The sequence below is a fragment of the Malassezia pachydermatis genome (assembly GCF_001278385.1).
Source record: "Malassezia pachydermatis strain CBS 1879 chromosome Unknown scaffold11, whole genome shotgun sequence".
NCBI classification, from domain to species: Eukaryota; Fungi; Basidiomycota; class Malasseziomycetes; order Malasseziales; family Malasseziaceae; genus Malassezia; species Malassezia pachydermatis.
The window spans coordinates 16,842-34,102 of NW_017253148.1; the positions used below are offsets into that span (position 1 = coordinate 16,842).

General features: G+C 50.3%; 8 protein-coding genes across 8 annotated transcripts; 4 read left to right on the forward strand and 4 right to left on the reverse strand.

The window, feature by feature from the left end:
* Window positions 1-29: 29 nt before the first annotated feature.
* On the forward strand, window positions 30-2,511 carry Malapachy_2799 (ubiquitin-specific processing protease; the record flags this gene model as incomplete). The annotated part of the gene is made up of 8 exons (XM_018137285.1): window positions 30-161; window positions 192-458; window positions 491-2,206; window positions 2,237-2,257; window positions 2,285-2,328; window positions 2,357-2,366; window positions 2,396-2,448; window positions 2,481-2,511. The coding sequence occupies 8 exons, from the start codon at window positions 30-32 to the stop codon at window positions 2,509-2,511; spliced, it is 2,274 nt and encodes a 757-aa protein (XP_017990155.1).
* A 9-nt stretch (window positions 2,512-2,520) lies between these two features.
* On the reverse strand, window positions 2,521-3,841 carry Malapachy_2821 (peroxisome assembly protein 12; the record flags this gene model as incomplete). Its single annotated transcript, XM_018137307.1, has 2 exons — window positions 2,521-3,560; window positions 3,595-3,841. The coding sequence occupies 2 exons, from the start codon at window positions 3,839-3,841 to the stop codon at window positions 2,521-2,523; spliced, it is 1,287 nt and encodes a 428-aa protein (XP_017990137.1).
* Window positions 3,842-3,891: 50 nt separating this feature from the next.
* Malapachy_2794 (trnahis guanylyltransferase) lies at window positions 3,892-4,835 on the forward strand (the record flags this gene model as incomplete). The annotated part of the gene is made up of 4 exons (XM_018137280.1): window positions 3,892-3,995; window positions 4,030-4,155; window positions 4,256-4,422; window positions 4,450-4,835. 4 exons carry the CDS (start codon window positions 3,892-3,894, stop codon window positions 4,833-4,835), a joined length of 783 nt encoding a protein of 260 aa, XP_017990163.1.
* Window positions 4,836-5,013: 178 nt separating this feature from the next.
* Malapachy_2871 (hypothetical protein) lies at window positions 5,014-6,053 on the reverse strand (the record flags this gene model as incomplete). Its single annotated transcript, XM_018137357.1, has 5 exons — window positions 5,014-5,746; window positions 5,779-5,829; window positions 5,869-5,887; window positions 5,927-6,004; window positions 6,047-6,053. 5 exons carry the CDS (start codon window positions 6,051-6,053, stop codon window positions 5,014-5,016), a joined length of 888 nt encoding a protein of 295 aa, XP_017990166.1.
* A 218-nt stretch (window positions 6,054-6,271) lies between these two features.
* Window positions 6,272-7,232, reverse strand: Malapachy_2876 (ubiquitin conjugating enzyme; the record flags this gene model as incomplete). Its single annotated transcript, XM_018137362.1, has 9 exons — window positions 6,272-6,351; window positions 6,382-6,447; window positions 6,488-6,547; window positions 6,577-6,670; window positions 6,702-6,734; window positions 6,802-6,838; window positions 6,876-6,894; window positions 6,930-6,969; window positions 7,215-7,232. The coding sequence occupies 9 exons, from the start codon at window positions 7,230-7,232 to the stop codon at window positions 6,272-6,274; spliced, it is 447 nt and encodes a 148-aa protein (XP_017990225.1).
* Window positions 7,233-10,362: 3,130 nt separating this feature from the next.
* Malapachy_2828 (hypothetical protein) lies at window positions 10,363-12,803 on the forward strand (the record flags this gene model as incomplete). Its single annotated transcript, XM_018137314.1, has 2 exons — window positions 10,363-12,076; window positions 12,112-12,803. The coding sequence occupies 2 exons, from the start codon at window positions 10,363-10,365 to the stop codon at window positions 12,801-12,803; spliced, it is 2,406 nt and encodes an 801-aa protein (XP_017990127.1).
* Window positions 12,804-12,827: 24 nt separating this feature from the next.
* Malapachy_2855 (nuclear cohesin complex subunit) lies at window positions 12,828-16,127 on the reverse strand (the record flags this gene model as incomplete). The annotated part of the gene is made up of 3 exons (XM_018137341.1): window positions 12,828-13,886; window positions 13,913-16,044; window positions 16,079-16,127. 3 exons carry the CDS (start codon window positions 16,125-16,127, stop codon window positions 12,828-12,830), a joined length of 3,240 nt encoding a protein of 1,079 aa, XP_017990187.1.
* A 110-nt stretch (window positions 16,128-16,237) lies between these two features.
* Window positions 16,238-17,166, forward strand: Malapachy_2843 (hypothetical protein; the record flags this gene model as incomplete). Its single annotated transcript, XM_018137329.1, has 5 exons — window positions 16,238-16,412; window positions 16,445-16,586; window positions 16,616-16,633; window positions 16,660-16,936; window positions 16,966-17,166. 5 exons carry the CDS (start codon window positions 16,238-16,240, stop codon window positions 17,164-17,166), a joined length of 813 nt encoding a protein of 270 aa, XP_017990188.1.
* Between the last annotated feature and the right edge of the window lie 95 nt (window positions 17,167-17,261).

Sequence of the window (17,261 nt, forward strand, 5' to 3'; positions counted from 1 at the left end):
CTCTCTCCGTTTCGCCACGACACGACAGTATGAAACGACGTGCGAGTGACGACCGTCTCGACATGTGTGAGCATGTAGCTGCACACGAACAGGCGCTCCGCGTACCGAGTTCCAGCGACCAGGTATTCAAAGACGATTGCATGCTGTGCTTTGACTCTCCGGTAGGTAGCACGGACGACTCTGACCACTAGGATACCGACCATGGCGTATGTGTATGCCTGCATTGCTTCCGAACAGGGTGTGTAGGCGATGCCGAGCGGGCGCATGCCGGTATGCATGCAACCTATGCATCGCATCCTCTTGCGATGTGGGTCCGTCGTCGGCCCAAGCCATCAGAGCCCGTCACACGACTCGCCGTAGTGGAAAAATCCGACGAGGAGATGTACGAGTACGAGCGGTACGCCATGTGCCTGGCCTGCGATCCGGTGCATGGACGGCGTATTGTCTCCACGTCCAAGGTATGTTGCCTCTCTTCATGACTCAGACCTAGATCGATGCTGTGATCGATGGCATTGTGCATGCCACATCGTCGGCGCACCAGACGGAAGTCCAGGCGTGGGAAGAGGATATCGTGGCCTGTGAACATACCCTTACGGTCCCACAAGACGAGCTTACCTCGCCACCTACGCTGGGCGAGGGAGCCACCTGTGCAGCATGCGACTTGACGTCCAACCTATGGATGTGCTTGCAGTGTGGCTACCTGGGCTGCGGCCGTGCGCAGTTCGGCGGCCTAGCTGGGCATGGCCATGCCCTTGCTCATTACGAGGCGACAGGGCATGCATGCAGTGTCAAGCAGGGTACCATTACGCCCGAAGGGACGGCCGATGTGTACTGCTATGCCTGCAACGATGCCCGTCTGGACCCGGAGCTAAGTGTGCATTTACAGCGCCTGGGCGTGCCGGTGGCGTCTCTGTCCAAGACGGAAAAGAGTATGACAGAGCTCCAGCTCGAGCAGAACGTGCAGTTTGATTTCCGAATGGTCGACGATGACGGCGCCGCTATGGTTCCTGCGTACGGCGCACACCGCACAGGTATGCAGAACCTTGGGAACAGCTGCTACATGGCCTCGACACTGCAGAGCGTGTTCGCCTTACCGGCCTTCCAGCGCCGCTTTGACGATGTGATGGAGCACGCCAAAGTATGTACAAAGCCCCCCCACGACTGCCTCGAGTGCCAGGTGCGCAAGCTCGCTGACGGCCTCGCTTCTGGTCGCTACATGACGCAGGGCATCAAGCCTGCCATGCTCAAAGCTGTGCTGGGCCGAGGCCACCCCGAGTTTGCGAGTATGCGTCAGCAGGATGCCGAAGAGTTTTTACAGCACCTCGTTACCTCGCTACAGCGCTTACCAGGCCCCACGGATCCCACACGCACTCTGTCGTACACCCTCGAGCACCGCTTGCAGTGCACATCGTGCCGAAAAGTGCGGTACTCGTACGAACACGTGGACGCAGGACTGGGCCTGCCTGTGCCCCTCCACGAAACCGCCCCTGGTGAGTATGAGCCTGTGACACTGCAGCAGAGCCTCGAGGCATATGCACGTGCGGAGACCATTCAGTACGACTGCCCATCGTGCCAGACGTCCGTGGAGGCGACCAAGCAGACTCGTTTCGCGACCTTGCCTGACGTGCTGTATATTCAAGCGCAACGGTTCCAGCTGATCAACTGGGTGCCCCAGAAAGTCAATGTGGCCTACCAAGTCCCTCTACAGGATGCCGTGGATCTCAGTGCATACCTCGGACAGGGGATGCAGCCGGACGAAGTCGCTTTGCCTGAGACCGATCAGCATGCTGAACCGGCGATGGATGCGGACGCTATTGCGATGCTGACAAGCATGGGCTTCTCCCATGCTCGTGCCCAACATGCACTCCTCGCGACAGGCAGCGACGTCGAGGCAGCTGTAGGCTGGCTGTTTGAGCATGCTGACGATGCATCTCTGGATGTGCCGCCGACGCAGCAGCCATCTGCGTCCCCTGTCGACACCTCGGCGCTTGAAGAGATGGGCTTCTCTGCGGCGCAGGCACGCAAGGCGTTGCGCGTACAGGGCAACGATATTGAAAGGGCCGTCGCGTGGCTGTTTGAGAACCCAGACGATGTAGGGGAAGAAGACAGCGTGGCTGCTCCTGCAGCACACGACGATGCGGCCCGCTACGGAACATCGGAGACGCCGGCACGGTACGAGCTCGTGAGCTTTATTACGCATCGTGGTGTATGTATCTGCAGCAACTAACGACGACAGCCTTCGGTCCACAGTGGTCATGTATGTATCTATGGCGCTCACCTGTAGTACGTCGCACACGTTCGCTCCGGCCACGACTGGATCTTTTTCAAGTACGTACCCACACGCACTCACCGACAGCGACGAAAAGGTATGCGCTCTCGTCTTCTTACATGCCAGGTCGTACATGCCCCATCTGAGGGGTCGTCCAGTGCTGCTGCGCTCTCCGAATTGTACGTGGACGTCGCATGGGATCTCACAGCAGGGCCTATCTGTATTGCCTACGCCGTATCTAGTTGACTTTCTCATACCAGCACACGCCGGATCTGCTCTACACCACCAGGTAGCGGCGTCATTGTCACAGGGCAGCGGTGCCACTTGTCGACATACTCTGTAGCGCACGTATAGCAACATGCATACCCTGTGGCCAAGACACATGGATTCTGAATCGGCGCTGCGCCACACAGCGGGCAGGCATTGTGTAGCAAGGCGGGTGGGGCGGCACCATCGGCAAACATATCATCATCAGCCTCAGCTAGCGTCGTCGTATCCATCACCTTGGCAAGCACTTGCGGGTCTTTGAACGTCGGTGGTGGATTGTACAGTACACCACGTTGACTTGGCAGCAGGACCGACGGCGGCGCGATACGCTTGCTCGACTCGGTGCTGCTATCGCCCCGACGGCGGCGGTTGTTGGGGCTGTACCACCACTCCAGGAACTTGAAGAAGAAAATCGACGCGGGTAGAGCGTACTTTAGCGCATCAAGGATGCGAGCGCCGCCCTTGCGCATCAGCACGTAGGTCCAGAGGAAGGGGTACCGCGTGAACTTGGGGAACTGCACTGCCGCCGCGCCGACCATCAGCGGCTGCTCGTTGCCCATGGAACGACGCACATCGACGCGCATCGCTGCAAGCCATGGCCGCCAGTACGGAGTGCGGCCAAAGAGATAGCCAATGTGGTACCCCAGCATCCAGAGCTGGTAAACCACTTGTACGTACGGGTATGCCTTCCGGAAGAACGCCTCCCACTTCCGCTTGCGTTGTTGCGCGGGTGTCTCGTGCAGTACAGCGGCCTGTGCCGGTCGCGACGAGGGCTCGTCGCCAAACAAGTCGTCTTCGTCCTCTACTAGGACACCGCCTCCGACATGCTCCCAGTACTCTGTGAGCTTAGCACTCACGTAAGGCAGTCCAACAAGGAACATAAGAGAGACATAGATCTCCTTATTGCGCAGCTGCCGTGTAACTGCCAGCTTCTGTGGCGAGACGGACGCCTCGACTCGCTTTGTCGACACAGCTGGGCGTCGGCGACGTCGGAGGCCGTAGAAGTGTTCTGTAAAGGAAGCGTCTTTCGTTAGTCATGCAACAACAAGCATACATACTCCATGTGCGAAGGTAGTGTCGCTCTACGGCCAGCATTAGCAGGGTATATATTTCATCAAACCGGTTGACGACGCGGAGAAGGTACCGCGGATTCCTCTGGGCCAACACAGTAAGTACATACCGGATTGCAGGCTTCAGCAGGTCTGAAAGTTGCTCCTGCGCAATCAGCTCAAAGAACGACGGTCTAAATGGGTCCGTAGCCGCACTGTTCGACGACGTTGGGTCGATATTCGATAGCACGTCCATCGTCGTACGAGTGCAGATCGGTATGTGGAGGCGCGACTTCGTCTTGAACCATGGCAGGTTCGCGGTACGCCTACGTACGTGACTTTGAGCTGGCCGACGTAGCTCTGCCACGCACTTATCTGGTCGTGCGTATCGATGGAAAAGGGTTCCATAAGTGCGTATGCCATAGTCTGACCTAGATTTTCAAGTCGCCATGGGTTTACGAAGCCGAACGATATGAACGCTTTGGAGCTGATGAACGAGGCTGCGCGGCATGTCATGCGCGAATTCAAAGGCCATATCACGCTGGCCTTTGGCGAGAGCGACGAGTACAGGTATGTTATACTCATCCTTATACCAGCTTTCTTATTGACCGCGACTCTGGGCTTTATAATCGTCGACAAAGGTACGTCGACTTCACGGCTCTGACCTCAGTAAACTTGTGTCGCATATCGTCTCGCTGTTCACATCTGCCTATGTATTCTGCTGGTCCAAGTACATGAAGACGCCACTGGAGGTGCCACCTTCTTTCGATGGCCGGCTCGTAATGTATCCTACGTCCAAGGAGGTCCGTGATTACTTCTCCTGGCGTCAAGCTGACAGTATGTATTCGACGCCTCTTACCGCAGCACACATCAACAATCTTTACAATACCGTCTTCTGGGCCCTAGTCCAGGAAGGCCAAAAAACAGAGCGTGAGGCGCATGAAGTGCTGAAAGGGACTGTATCTGCTGACAAGCACGAAATCTTGTTCCAACAGTTCGGCATGAACTACGACAAACTACCTGCCTTTTACCGTAAAGGCACGACGCTGGTCTGGGCGCCTACCTACGACCCTGGCAGGACAAAACCCAAAACAGAGCTTCGCACACTCCATGTCGATATCATCGGCGCGTCCTTCTGGACACCATGCGAATTACGGCCTCCAACGCTAGCTGACGACGGCCTGGCGTATTTCGAGCGGCCTGACCGTTTGGAAGCAGACGGCCTCGGCGCATCCATCTTGAATCCATAAAATTCTTCCTATACAAATATTCTATCCCTGCAACTACTCTTCTCGAAGTACTGTCACATAGATGTCATCGAGATAGCCAAATGTAACCATATGCAGACAGGGGTATGAATCGTTTTATGAGGTGTTGCGCCGTTAAGCGTGAGTCGTGGAAAAGAAAGCTTGATGAGAGCGCATCACTTTACTTCTTCAGATTCAAGAATCGCATCGCACCTCCCTTGCCTTTGATCGTACTGGCTGCCTCTGGCTTGGATACATTGCGGTTCCGAGCTCCAGGAACGTGGCTTGGCATGGCAGAAGGCGTAACTTTTGTAGGTACCGCTGTGCCATGACTTGGACGCGATGTGGATGGATCCGCCATGGCTGCTGACTGACGGTACTGTTGTTGTTGTTGCTGCTGCTCTGCAGGGCGGCTGGCAGCTTTGACGATTTCCTCGTCAATCAAATTCAAGGCAGCACAGAGCACAATCCATTCCACCATATCCTCATTGCCTTCACCCAGAGTTTGCCAAACTGCTTTTTCTTCCGGCGTACGTCCAGAAATGGTCACGCGCGTACCCGATCCACCACCATTACCAGCAGTCGCATTCTTCTGAATACGGCCGAACTCGACGCGCTTCGGGGGGATCAAATGTCCACCGTAAGTGAAGTAGAACATCGTCCACCACATATCATTTGGGTTGGGCTTTGAGATCTGGAAGAGAGGCTGATCATTTCCAGGCATGTCTGGGTTTGGTAGCGTCAGTTTGTAAACAGGAGCATTGATTCCTGTATTGGTGATCGTCCATTTCAAGTTGCGCGATGCTTCGCAAAACACCGAACGCTCCTTAGTCACAAGCGCAGGTGGGCCACCAAGGCGACGGGATCCTGGAGGTGGAACAGTCTTGGCCACACAGAGTTCTCCCATCATGGATCTAAATGTGAGCATAACAGTAAGTCAACATACGGTGTGAGCAAGTAGGTCTCGTTGTTGTAGTTCGTATGCACATACGAATACCTGCCATGTTAGGTATACACATCTTTTCTTTTCACGTACAAGATATGCTGGGGTTGTCCTATACTACGTTAGTATGCTTGTCACAAGGGACACGTACCAAACGGAGTCACGATCAATGTAGGCAAATGGTATGCGACCGGTGCATGGTTGGGCGAAGTGTATATAGCGTAGGTAGCTGTAGGTAAGTAAGACTTCCCCTACAAGTTTCCATACATACCAGACATGTCGAGTCGGTTCTTTAAGCCAAACTAAAGGGGAGTAGCTTGTCTGACTACGCTTGTATTGTCCTATACGTGACGCGTTTGAGTGTCGGGCTAGTTTTCGTTAAGAGATCCCATAAATGTGGCATGTGGATCGTATGACATAAGCTTGCGTCCAGCCTGTGCATACTTAACTGTTATCGATCTGGAGGACAGCACGAGAACTGTAGATAGGCATTTCACTATGACGATGCTGCATACTTGGACGTATATTCCCTAGCTGTTTTGTTATACTGATCTCTGTCATTCAGGTACTGTTCAGCTGTTGATGTTAGTGAAAGGCGGCACGTACCGATGGAGGCAACCAGGGCATCATCTGGGTGCGGTTCCTGCAGCAACTGAAGGACAGATGTAATGACTGTCACAGTGTTAGATGGGCAATAATAACACAAACATACTAGTAGTTGCTTTTGTAGTAGGTTTCCATGCATCCGATTTCAGCAATGAAATGCACATAGCTATCTCCGTGAGTAGAGCCCATACGTACCACCGTCATCGTCCACATTAGGGTGGTATAATTTGTTTTTGAAATGCACGGAAGGACCCTTAAATGGGTAATCAATAGGGAATTCGAAGAGAAGCTAATGGTCAGCTCAAGGCGGCAACACATACAGAGAACTTTCCACCTTCATACGGCGTGTCGGCCTGCAACGTAAGATACTCGATCACCACGTACGGGCTGTACTTGTCAGCCCCCCATTATTAGACATACTCCTGCGATCATCACATCCCACTGATACATGTTATTTCTAGATATTAGGTCTCACCGATATGGAGTGCACGTACTCATTGGCTTCCACCGATACTTTTTTGGGTTAGTGAGTGGCCCAACGAACATACCAATGCCTGGCGGAGGCGACTGTGTCAGCTCAGCGAGCTCCTAGAAAGTTAGAATCAACTCATATAACGGTGCGCACTTTTGCCAACCGACGTGAACTAGCCATCTCGTAATTAGACTCAACGTTGCGTTGAGGTACTCAACACTTCAATTCAGGCAATCATACATACAATACATCGTTTAGTCAGATACTACAAATACGGTAGCAAGGATGGCCTTGTCTTTCGCCTCTGCTTCTGCCGTAGTGCTTCTTGACGAACATCGAGCCGCTGTACTTTACGGCATACACGGGGGGCATGCTGCATGTTTTGGACTCCTAGGAAGTCGATTTCATCATCATCTTGTGTCATCGGGGGTATATCCAATTGGTCAGTTTTTGGCGCACAGGTCAGCTTGCGCTTGCGTCTAAGCGTAGTTGGTTGAACTTCCTTTGGATAACAGCGGTTCTCCTTATCTTCCTTTACCACATTCAAGGTGTACGATTCTGGAGGAACCCACGCATCAACAATGTCATCATAAATATAGTTGCTTTGCAAAACGCTTCCATTTCGGTGCATAGCTTTCAGCGCTCTGTTTTCGGCGTCAATCTGTAAAGAAGACAACTTCTTAAAGAAGTCATCTGTGAATGGCATCCCTGATGCCGTCATCCATTCAGAACACACTGAGAGAGCTTGAGCTTCCGGCAACGCTATGTCATGCCATTGCATTTCCTTGGCCACCAACATAAACGTGTGGCCCAAATCCAGACCATCTCCACTAAGAGCAAGGAGAGGGGAACTCTCGGGCGAATCCGTAATAGACTGCAGCGTGACACCATCTTGTGCTGAATATAGCTCCTGCAAAAGACAGGCCAATTGATTATGTGTTTCCTTAGAGGATGTTGATCTCTCACATGCATGGCACCCAGTGTGACTTAGTAGTTGAATCGGAGAGACTGAATCATGCTCCATCCCAATACATATCATAGCAAGGATAGCCATTTCAATGGCAACAATCAATAGTTCCGGGTGATTATTCAGAGCAAAACGACTCACCAGTTTTGTCATCGATAAAATATAATAGTCTAGGCGCTGCTTTGCTGCGATAGAAGTACGCGTTTTGCTCTGCAACCAAATGGATCGAACTCTCTCCACCAATTCCCTAGCCAGACTGTCGTAAATCGCAGGAATAGGTACCCCTTCAATCATAGTTACAGAAGAATCCTCCATTCTGGCCAGCACACAACTCATCAAATCTTCACTTCCAGCCACGAGATGCGGAATTGGAAGCATTGGGTCAAAAGGTTCATCAACAAATAAAGTGACAATACCTGGGTGCATCCATGCAAATATACTGAAGGGGTGACTTTGGAGGTGCTCTTTCAGCTGAGATCTGACCCACGATTTTGCGCGGCGGTCTAGATCGGGGAACCCAAATTTTCGTAGCCTTAAACTGATAGAGTCACCTCGGAGTATATTCTCTAACCAACTTGTCATAAGAGTTTCGGCCTTGTGTTAATACAGACATGGGGTCATACATACTTCGCAATAAGCTTTATGATGAATCAACGAATTCAAGAGTCGAGAACAAAAAGCTCCCTTCAGAATCACATGTTCAAACTGGTTTGTTTCCAGCATAGTAATTAAAATTCGAATCGAGAGCAAGGGTAACATCATCAAGGAATAGTGACGAGGGACTTTGTCCAAAATAGAAGAATAGTGCTCCACACATTCTTTAGTTTCTAATTGGGATATGTTTTCGGAAGATGGAAGCGGGAATGCTGCTGCGGAGCGTTGCAAACATTTTCCAGTGAGTGTATTATAGTTTTGAGGTCCACTAGTTAAGGCCCAACAATGCTGAAATAGCCTCTCTAGAAAGAGAAGAACTTTATCCAAGCACTTCTCATCAGAATAGACATTACTTTCAGTATCAGACTGCCGCACTAAGCGCAACAAAAGACCAAAAACCACTTGCAACTCAGACACCAAAGGTGTCATGGCATTACAAGGCTAAGTCAACAACAGTGACGCGACGTACAACCTCCACATACCTCCACAAAAGACAACAACACCTCCACATAAAAATCTTTTTGAAAAGATAATCATAAATGCAATAGAAAATTATATTTATTCGTGAAATACGATACAATAAATGAACATGTAAAATACGCGAAAACAGAATTCTAATATTATAATTATTTTAATAATACAATTAGAAATATCAAAATCATAATCAAAATAATATTTATATAAACGTAAAATCACAATTGCATATTACGTTAAAATTTCCTTACATTGATCCGAGTAATGTTTTCTTTATTTATTTAACGTATTAAAATGTCTATATAAAGTATATAAAAGAAGTTGTACTTAAATTATGGTTTTTACTTATTATATTTCTTTTTATTTATTTAAATTAATGTAAATTTATTAAATTACATTTATTTTTCTTAAAATACAATTTTTGTTCAGTGATATGCGGTATTAAAAATAGATATAATGATTCATAATCATCTTTTTAATTTTTATCTCATTTGTTTTACTTTTTTGAATGATTACATAGCATGACGTAAGCATTTGTTCTAGGATATCTATTGGTTGCTTTATCGCTCTTTATTAGCGCTTAATTCAGTGCCATCGCTTAAGTGTGACCATCGCGCCATCACTGTCGGTATCATTGCGTCGTCGCTGGTGCTGAGAGGCTACGTCATTTTATTATTTTTATCATTTGTTTTCGCTTTTCGGCTGTCCTATCTTGTGTTTGTTTACTGTTTCTTTCCAGAAGTGAGTTCAAGATTGCATAGCCATGCATTTTAGCCTATACCGTGGTCTCGCAGCAATCCTGCTGGCCCCTGACGGTTCCGAGATCTCGTTGCCTACCATTCAAACTGCTCTGCAGGCTCAACGGACGTCGAAATTCGATGGCTTAAATCAAAGTCAGTCCCACTCATATCTTTCCGTACAGGAGGAATACGCTGTTATGCAAAGGCTTCAACAACATTTAGATCATGTCAGCTCTGGGTATGACACCATTTACGGACGTGGTGGGACCGATGGCTTTGGGGCGTATAATATGAGCAATGATACGTGGGATCTCACTATATTCCAGCAAAATTTAAAACGAGGTGTTGAGCAAATTGTCAAGACCGTACTGGGCGAGTCTAGTAGTTATGTGGACCTCACAAACCCTGATCTACGCTCCCCCCGTTCAGAGACTATGTCGATGCAAAAGGAGACGATCAACCGGATGTATACTGCGTTGGAAGAGTTATACTTTTCCATCATTGGAGATATTCAAAAGTACAAGCTACAGTCTCCTCGTCCTTCGCCCCAGGCTACTCCAACGGGATCTGTTGTAACGCCTGTCTCAACACCTTCGCACTATTATGGAAGGATTCCTCCACGTTTTCCCACACAGTACCAAAACCACCGTGTTGATGACGTGGGTTCGCGAAGCATGTCGGCTGTCTCGCTTAGGAATGATAGTTTTGCATCGTCTCAGCTTGGATCGCCCAACCCTGAGTCTTCGGTGACGATGGATTCTACGGGTGGGGCACATGACGACGCTATTCAAAAGACGCAATTGCTAACCGAAGCACTGAAACCGAATAAAACGATCGGTCGGACGGAGTCTCCATCAGGTCTTCGCTGGACCAAGTCCTTGTCCCGTCGTCGGTCGAAGAAGACATTAAAACGTGCTATTTCTAATCCTCACCTTGTATCTACTACACAAAACCTCGACAATACCATTGATTTGGTAAACCTCCCCCAGAGTAATACGTTACCACAGAAGGGTGTGACCAATACCTCACCACCTCTTCCACCGCTACCACTTCCGTCCACCAAGCCAGTATCGCCATATCAAGCAAGCATGCAGAAGCCTCTAAGCTATGACCGTGTCGCTGTTCCTCAGGCTATGACAGAACCTCGTGGAAGTCCTCTTCCCACTAGTCCACAGCTAGAAGCCCAGCCACGTATCTCGACACACAGTCAGGACAGCACATCGAAGGCCTCTCGCATGTCTGAACGAACGTCCCATTCGTCTACCAATACGACAAGGTATGGTGCGAAGCTCGGCGACACTAGCACTATCCGATCACCTAATGGAAGCTTTACTTTGGAAAATGGCTTGCACTCTACCCCGAGTAAGCCCCCTTCGCAACTCAGTAAGGCTGACCCAGCTGCATCTGTTCCTACAATGGCATATATGGCAGACAATGCATCTGACCTTTCTTTCGCAACAGCAGCCAATGCACCTCCGTCTCCTATGCCAAGTGCGAAATACTCGGCTTCGTCCCCCACTATATCACACCAAACGCCCTCGCCTCGGGGAGCGCATACACCTGTTTGGACTACCTCACCAAACACACCTACCAAGCCACCAGCCTCTCCTCCTGTCACCAATGGGCCTCCTCGATTGCTTTTGAACGAACTGAACATCGATAACGGCTCGTTCTGGAATCTAGGCGAAGCAAATAACGTCGCAGAAAAGCCAACACCTGCTCCATCGGACTCTCACCACAGCACGTCAGACCCTCGTATGACCCCAGACTCCTATGTTGGCGTGGCTACGACAGGCGACTCCGTACAAACTGCCGGGCCTGCGCCCGTGTACTCCCATGCGACAGTGGCTACTTCAAACTCATCCTTCAGTGGTGTGCCTGATGACCTAGTTCAAGCTATGGGGTCTCAGCCTTATATGGGCGCCGACGATTCCATGTCAGCTTTACTGGGTCACCTTCCATCCCATTATTCGACTGATCACGCATCGCTGGCATCGACAAGCATGCGTGAATCGCGTATTGGTGAGGTCATTGCTTTCCCACAGGAGAATGATTCACACGTGACTCATACTTCACCCCTACAACTAGTTAGTCCCATGGGCGAACCAGTGAGTAAGGTCGAAGTGGATTTGGCTCGCAGTGGTAGTGATGCCACTGTCCGTGGCGGAAATCACTCCCGCAAATCGCACGATACTAGTGTATACGATATTTATTTCTCGAAGTCTCGAGACGATGACACGCGCAGCCCCCGCAAACCTGTGGCAGACAACTTCAAAGAAATACATATGGGTTCACGACCTATAACTACTCTCTACTCGGATGTTCCGCCACAGCGTGATATGAATTCAATGCCGCGCGTAGGCAGCACAATTAACCCTATTTGGCAAGGTATGTTGTAGTTTTTGTGTGCTGACGTTTATTAGTCGTGGCTGGTCTGAATGATCGCTCTAGTGTGTACAGCGAAGCCGAGCCTTTGGCAAAACGTATGAGTGATCTGAGTATGTTGTCACAACGAGAAGCAGCGCCTGTGAACAATAACACATCAATCACGTCTCTTGCCACTGAACAAGATAACCGAACTTTGTTCACTGAAGCCCGTGCTGCCAAGACAGAGTTTGTGCCCATTGAACCACTGGCTCTATCCAGCAATTCCGCCCGGATGCTGGAAAAGCTCCATGATGACGAGCGATCGCTTAGCAGCACTGAGGACCTGGAACAGCCTGAGCTGGTTTCGGGCCATCCAAGCACAGCCACAACGGCTTTACCATCCAGCCCTCCAGAACCCACTGCACCTACGCTGCCAAAGCGCTCCTCGTCACCCATCATTGAACTCAATGATCAAGGGCTTCCTGTTCAGATTGTGTACTACAATGATGATGAGCTGCCAGAAATAATGGATAAGATCGCGAGTGGTAATAACTCTGCGCGTATTGAGTTCCGTCGTCGCAGCGCATTCCCTGAAATTGACGCTGCTCTTCGCAAGGAAGAGGAAGACAAGCAAAAAACGGAATCGACGGAAGATTCACAGTTTAACCGTGTTGAACAAAGCATTCTGTCCTTGCTTCGTCCTACATTCTCTTCGTTTGGTCTCGGCAGCACTGGCACTGGCTCATAGTATATATATAGATTCAAGACAATTTTATGCTGCGCTATAGTGCTGCGCCTCTTTGACGATACTGTCATCCTTGGCCGCCACATTGAGTAGACGTTTGTCATATGAAAAAAAAGCATCCCATGCCTTTGCACCTGAGACTGGCTCAATTTGAGCGGCGGCAAGGCGTTGATGCATCGTCGAGTGCACTGTCATGGCATCCGCTGGCTTCAACGTGGTGAGGAGTTGAGATAACCCCTTGAAGAACACTGGGGTTTTCTCGTCGTTATCTGAGTCTTGCATGTATTGAATGAATTGCTGGATAGCAGCCACATGGAGTGTTACCATTGCGCTTCCATTCAATGACTCGAGAACTGTGAAGCCTGGCCCTCGAACCATGGTAGCATTGGCCAACTGTCGAGCAAGTGCAATATAGTGCGCCTCCATCACATCGTCTCCGTACAGTGAAAATACAGCAAAGCTGCCTTTTAATGTTTCCACAATTGTTTCCGCAACGAGCCAATCCCGTTCAGAATGCAAAGCATCATCTCGAAGGACAGAGATCACCTCGTGGCACATGGTGTCATAATCATGGCCAAATTGAGCATAGTACTGGAGCATGGCAGATGCATGTGAGACCGAGAACGCTCCCACTTGGAGTGCGGCCACAAATGTCGACGTCATCGAGCATAAGTATAAGTGAAGAGATAACAGAGATGGCTCTAACATGGCAATTGTCGTCTTGCGTGAGGCATTTGACGTAGCATTTTCGTGGAAGGCAGGAATGAGAGCGTGCATTTCTGACGCAAAAACGGAAGCACAGCGCTGCTGGATTTCCCTTGGGCATACTAGATGCATAGCATGCTCGTTCTCTGTAGCATCTTTGCCGTGCATAGTGAAGAACAGTGTATACAGCATGACGACCACTTGCCATGATGTGGATTGCACATGTGAGCCTACGTCCAAATAAGACGTTGCCATATCAAGCAATGCATCTCGTCGATGAAGGAGTTTTTCCATGGGCGTAGCCTGATCGTCGTCTTTCAAAAGAGCCTTCGTAGCCCACATGATACTAAGCGCTAGAGATTGCAATGCCAATCGCACAAACTAAGGTAAGTAAAACACACACGTACCTGTTTTTCTTGCGGGTAGTTCAAGCGGCCACGGCGTGCTAGAGCCATTACCTGGTCCCAAAGGTCATCATCTAACAGGGTATGCACATCAACGACCTTTAATAGAGCGTGAAGCCGTGCCAAACTTGCATGCAGATTGTGCACATCGTCTTCCGTAAAGACAGTAGCATCGACTTGCCGTTGGTACAACGTATCCTGCAGCTTGTTTAGCACAGTCTCTTGCAGTGCAAGCAGTTTCGCACCATTCACACTTGTGTCTGTGGGGGATATCAAGAAAAGGCGCAATGCATCAGCGGCATGCTGCAATAGCGAAGCATCCACATGTCGCATGAAATGCCCGCAAACATCGTCCCATAAAGAGTCCCATGCCTGTTCATTGCGAGTCTCATGGTACACGTCGAGGTCCATAGCCGGGATAATGAGAAGCAGATCGGATATGCGTGCAGCATCACCTGCGTACTTAGCCAACAGTTTCGGAAGAGCATCAATCATACTTGTGCTGTACGCTTCCCATTCAAGCGACTCGCTGTCCTGTTCATGACGTGCCTGTAGAATTTGCATCACAGAAGCCAGCATTTCCACAGCAATGGCCTCCTGCGCTGCATCTAATTCTGGCGCAGACTCGTCATGGAGAAGATCGATATAGGATTGCCATGGATGGACAAACTCTGTCGCGTCCCACAGGGCCTCCATAGCCACATGAATACGGCCCAGCTTTGGCTTGACCAAATCAAAGTCATTGGCATCCAACGGCACCGTATCATGCTGTTTCAACTGCTGATCATACTTTGCTAGGAGACACAGTAGACCATAGACATGAGCCATGGATTCAGGGACGTCACTGCTGTGAGCTACGTCGGTCTCCAATAGTCCAACAAGGAAGGAAGCAGCTGCTTTACGGATGGGCGCCTCCTTGTCAAAGATATGCACAGCAAGTGCAGCTCGGTCTTCGTTGCTGAGCATGTCTTGCTTGTTCAAGGATTCCAACGCGGAGAAGGCTGTCGTTCGAACTGATAGATTTACATCGTACAGGGCGATATCAACCATCCGTTTCTTCTGTGCCTCTGCCAAGGGAACAAGCTGAATAGCATTTACCGGCTTGCAGATAGCTTGTACTGTCTTAAGCGTAGATAGACGCACATGCACATCAGGATCTTGTAGGGCCGAGCCAATATGCCGGAAATAAAAGTCTTGCAGGTACTGAGAAGGATACGACGTCATCCACTGACCGAGGCACTCCATACAATCGAGTCGAATGGCAGCATCGAAATCCCGCGATCGTGGATCGAATACTTGCATCTGCAGCTCATTCAAGTGTGCATCAAGGGAGTCACGCAATGCATCCAGTTGCTCCATTCGCTCAGCCGTGTGAGCCAAACGTGTCCGATTACCACCATCTCGCTTGGCCTCAGCATCCCGCTGCTTCACAGCCACATCATAGTGCTCACGCACTTGCTCCAGCTGGTATGACAATGCACCGACTGTCCACAGAGCTACCACAGTAGCTGTGTGTCGGAATGACCGAAGAGACGATACCGACATTCCAATAAGCCATTGCAGCCAGGTCTCGAGGAAATCCTCGTCGCCCAACATATCAGCTTCGGACGCACCGGAAAAGAGCTTGTCCAAAAATTCACGAGTACTCCTCCTAATTCCTTTCATGGTCTTATTTCGTGAGACAATAGGGTATTGCGCTGATGCGTGTTGTGCCACTTCGGTTTGCAAGCGCTCCAATATTGTATCCATATTCTCACGATCGAGAGCCTCTTCTCGAGAAACGCTCTCACCACATCCACAAAGACGTAATAGAAAGGTAAGGAGCTGAGATAACGCCTCTCCTGAGTCTGACTGGAACCCTACAATCCAGTTTTCCGCCGCGTCGTCCAGGTTGTTCGCTTGCATGACAGCCTGAAAGATTTCATTGTCCCCCAAAGTCGTTACATCTACAGCTGACTTGACCTGTCGCACACGCTTTGCTGCAGGCTGTGCCTCTTCTTCCTCTGACAGTTCGGAGAGAGACGAGTCTGATTCGATGGCATCGACAGGCGCGGCTGGTCGTCCTCGCTTTGGCGCTGGTCGCGGAGGTGACGGTGGCGGAGACAAATCCGAGTCGGACTCACTATCATCCCGCGCTGTTGTTAGATATGAATCCACTGCATCACGTACCTAGCGCTACCTGGGCAGCCTGGGCAGCACTGCGTCGAGGTCGTGCCATGGCGGCGGCTCTCTAACGACACGCGTCGCGCGTCGTCGCGACTGACGCTTTGTGGAGGTTCGGCCGATCTGGAAGTGTCACTTCTTCATCCGTTGGGATATGAAGACAGCATGCCCGTGCGGGGGCGAGGGCGTTGGCCTGCTACGGCTCTGGTAGATGAGCATCATCCAGACGGTGTGATCCAGAAGTATGTTGCTCTACGTAAACCACAGTCGGAGCGTGCGATCGCATTACTGAAAGAAGTGGGACAGAATGTGAAAGGACTCATGCAGAAGCATGGCTGGCGTATGTACTCTCCTCGCCTGACAACGATGTAGGACTGCCTATCTTGGCCGAGATGTATCCACGCAGTGTTCGACTTTTGGGTTTAAACTACAACCAAGGGCAGAAGATTTGCTTGCGACTACGTCATAGTGACAATCCTTTGGAATTTTTATCGCGCGATGAGATCATGGGAACGTATGTATTTTCTCACTAACTGGGATTAGCATGCTTCATGAACTAGCGTATGTATCCTTAGTTCTGACAACAGTCATAATGTGCGCGGCCCTCACGATGAGACCTTTTATAAGACCCTACGGGCCCTCACGGAGGAGTACGAGGAAGCACAGCGGCTAGGATACTGGCCTGGCCTAGGATTCAGCTCTCCTGGTATACGTCTAGGCGGCATGGCACGTCCAAACTACATGTATACCCAACGTGAGCTAGCAGCTGCGTCAGCGGAGGCGCGTCGCGCTGGCTCGACACCTACGCGCCTAGGTGGCTCAGTCCCTCCTTCTTCAAAATCACTCCGGGAACTTGCGGCCGAGGTATGTTTCTATTTGTCTCACATTTCCAGGCAGCTATGCAGCGTATTCGTGATGCACAGACATGTGCTTCCGCCTCGCAGCATGACGTGGAGGAAGTGCTGGCTGAGACGCAGCAGGCCGAAGCTCAACGCAATGTGATTGTGGTGCTTGATAGTGATGACGAAGACACATATACCCCACCTATGGCCAATGCTACTGGCTCACGCGATGATCCTATAGAAATCGAGTAGAACTGTACGACAGCACGCCCATGAACATCGAGAATAACACGCGCCGCCTCTTATGGTAAGAGCCTCTTATGGTAAGTGCGTATGTGTTTCGGCCG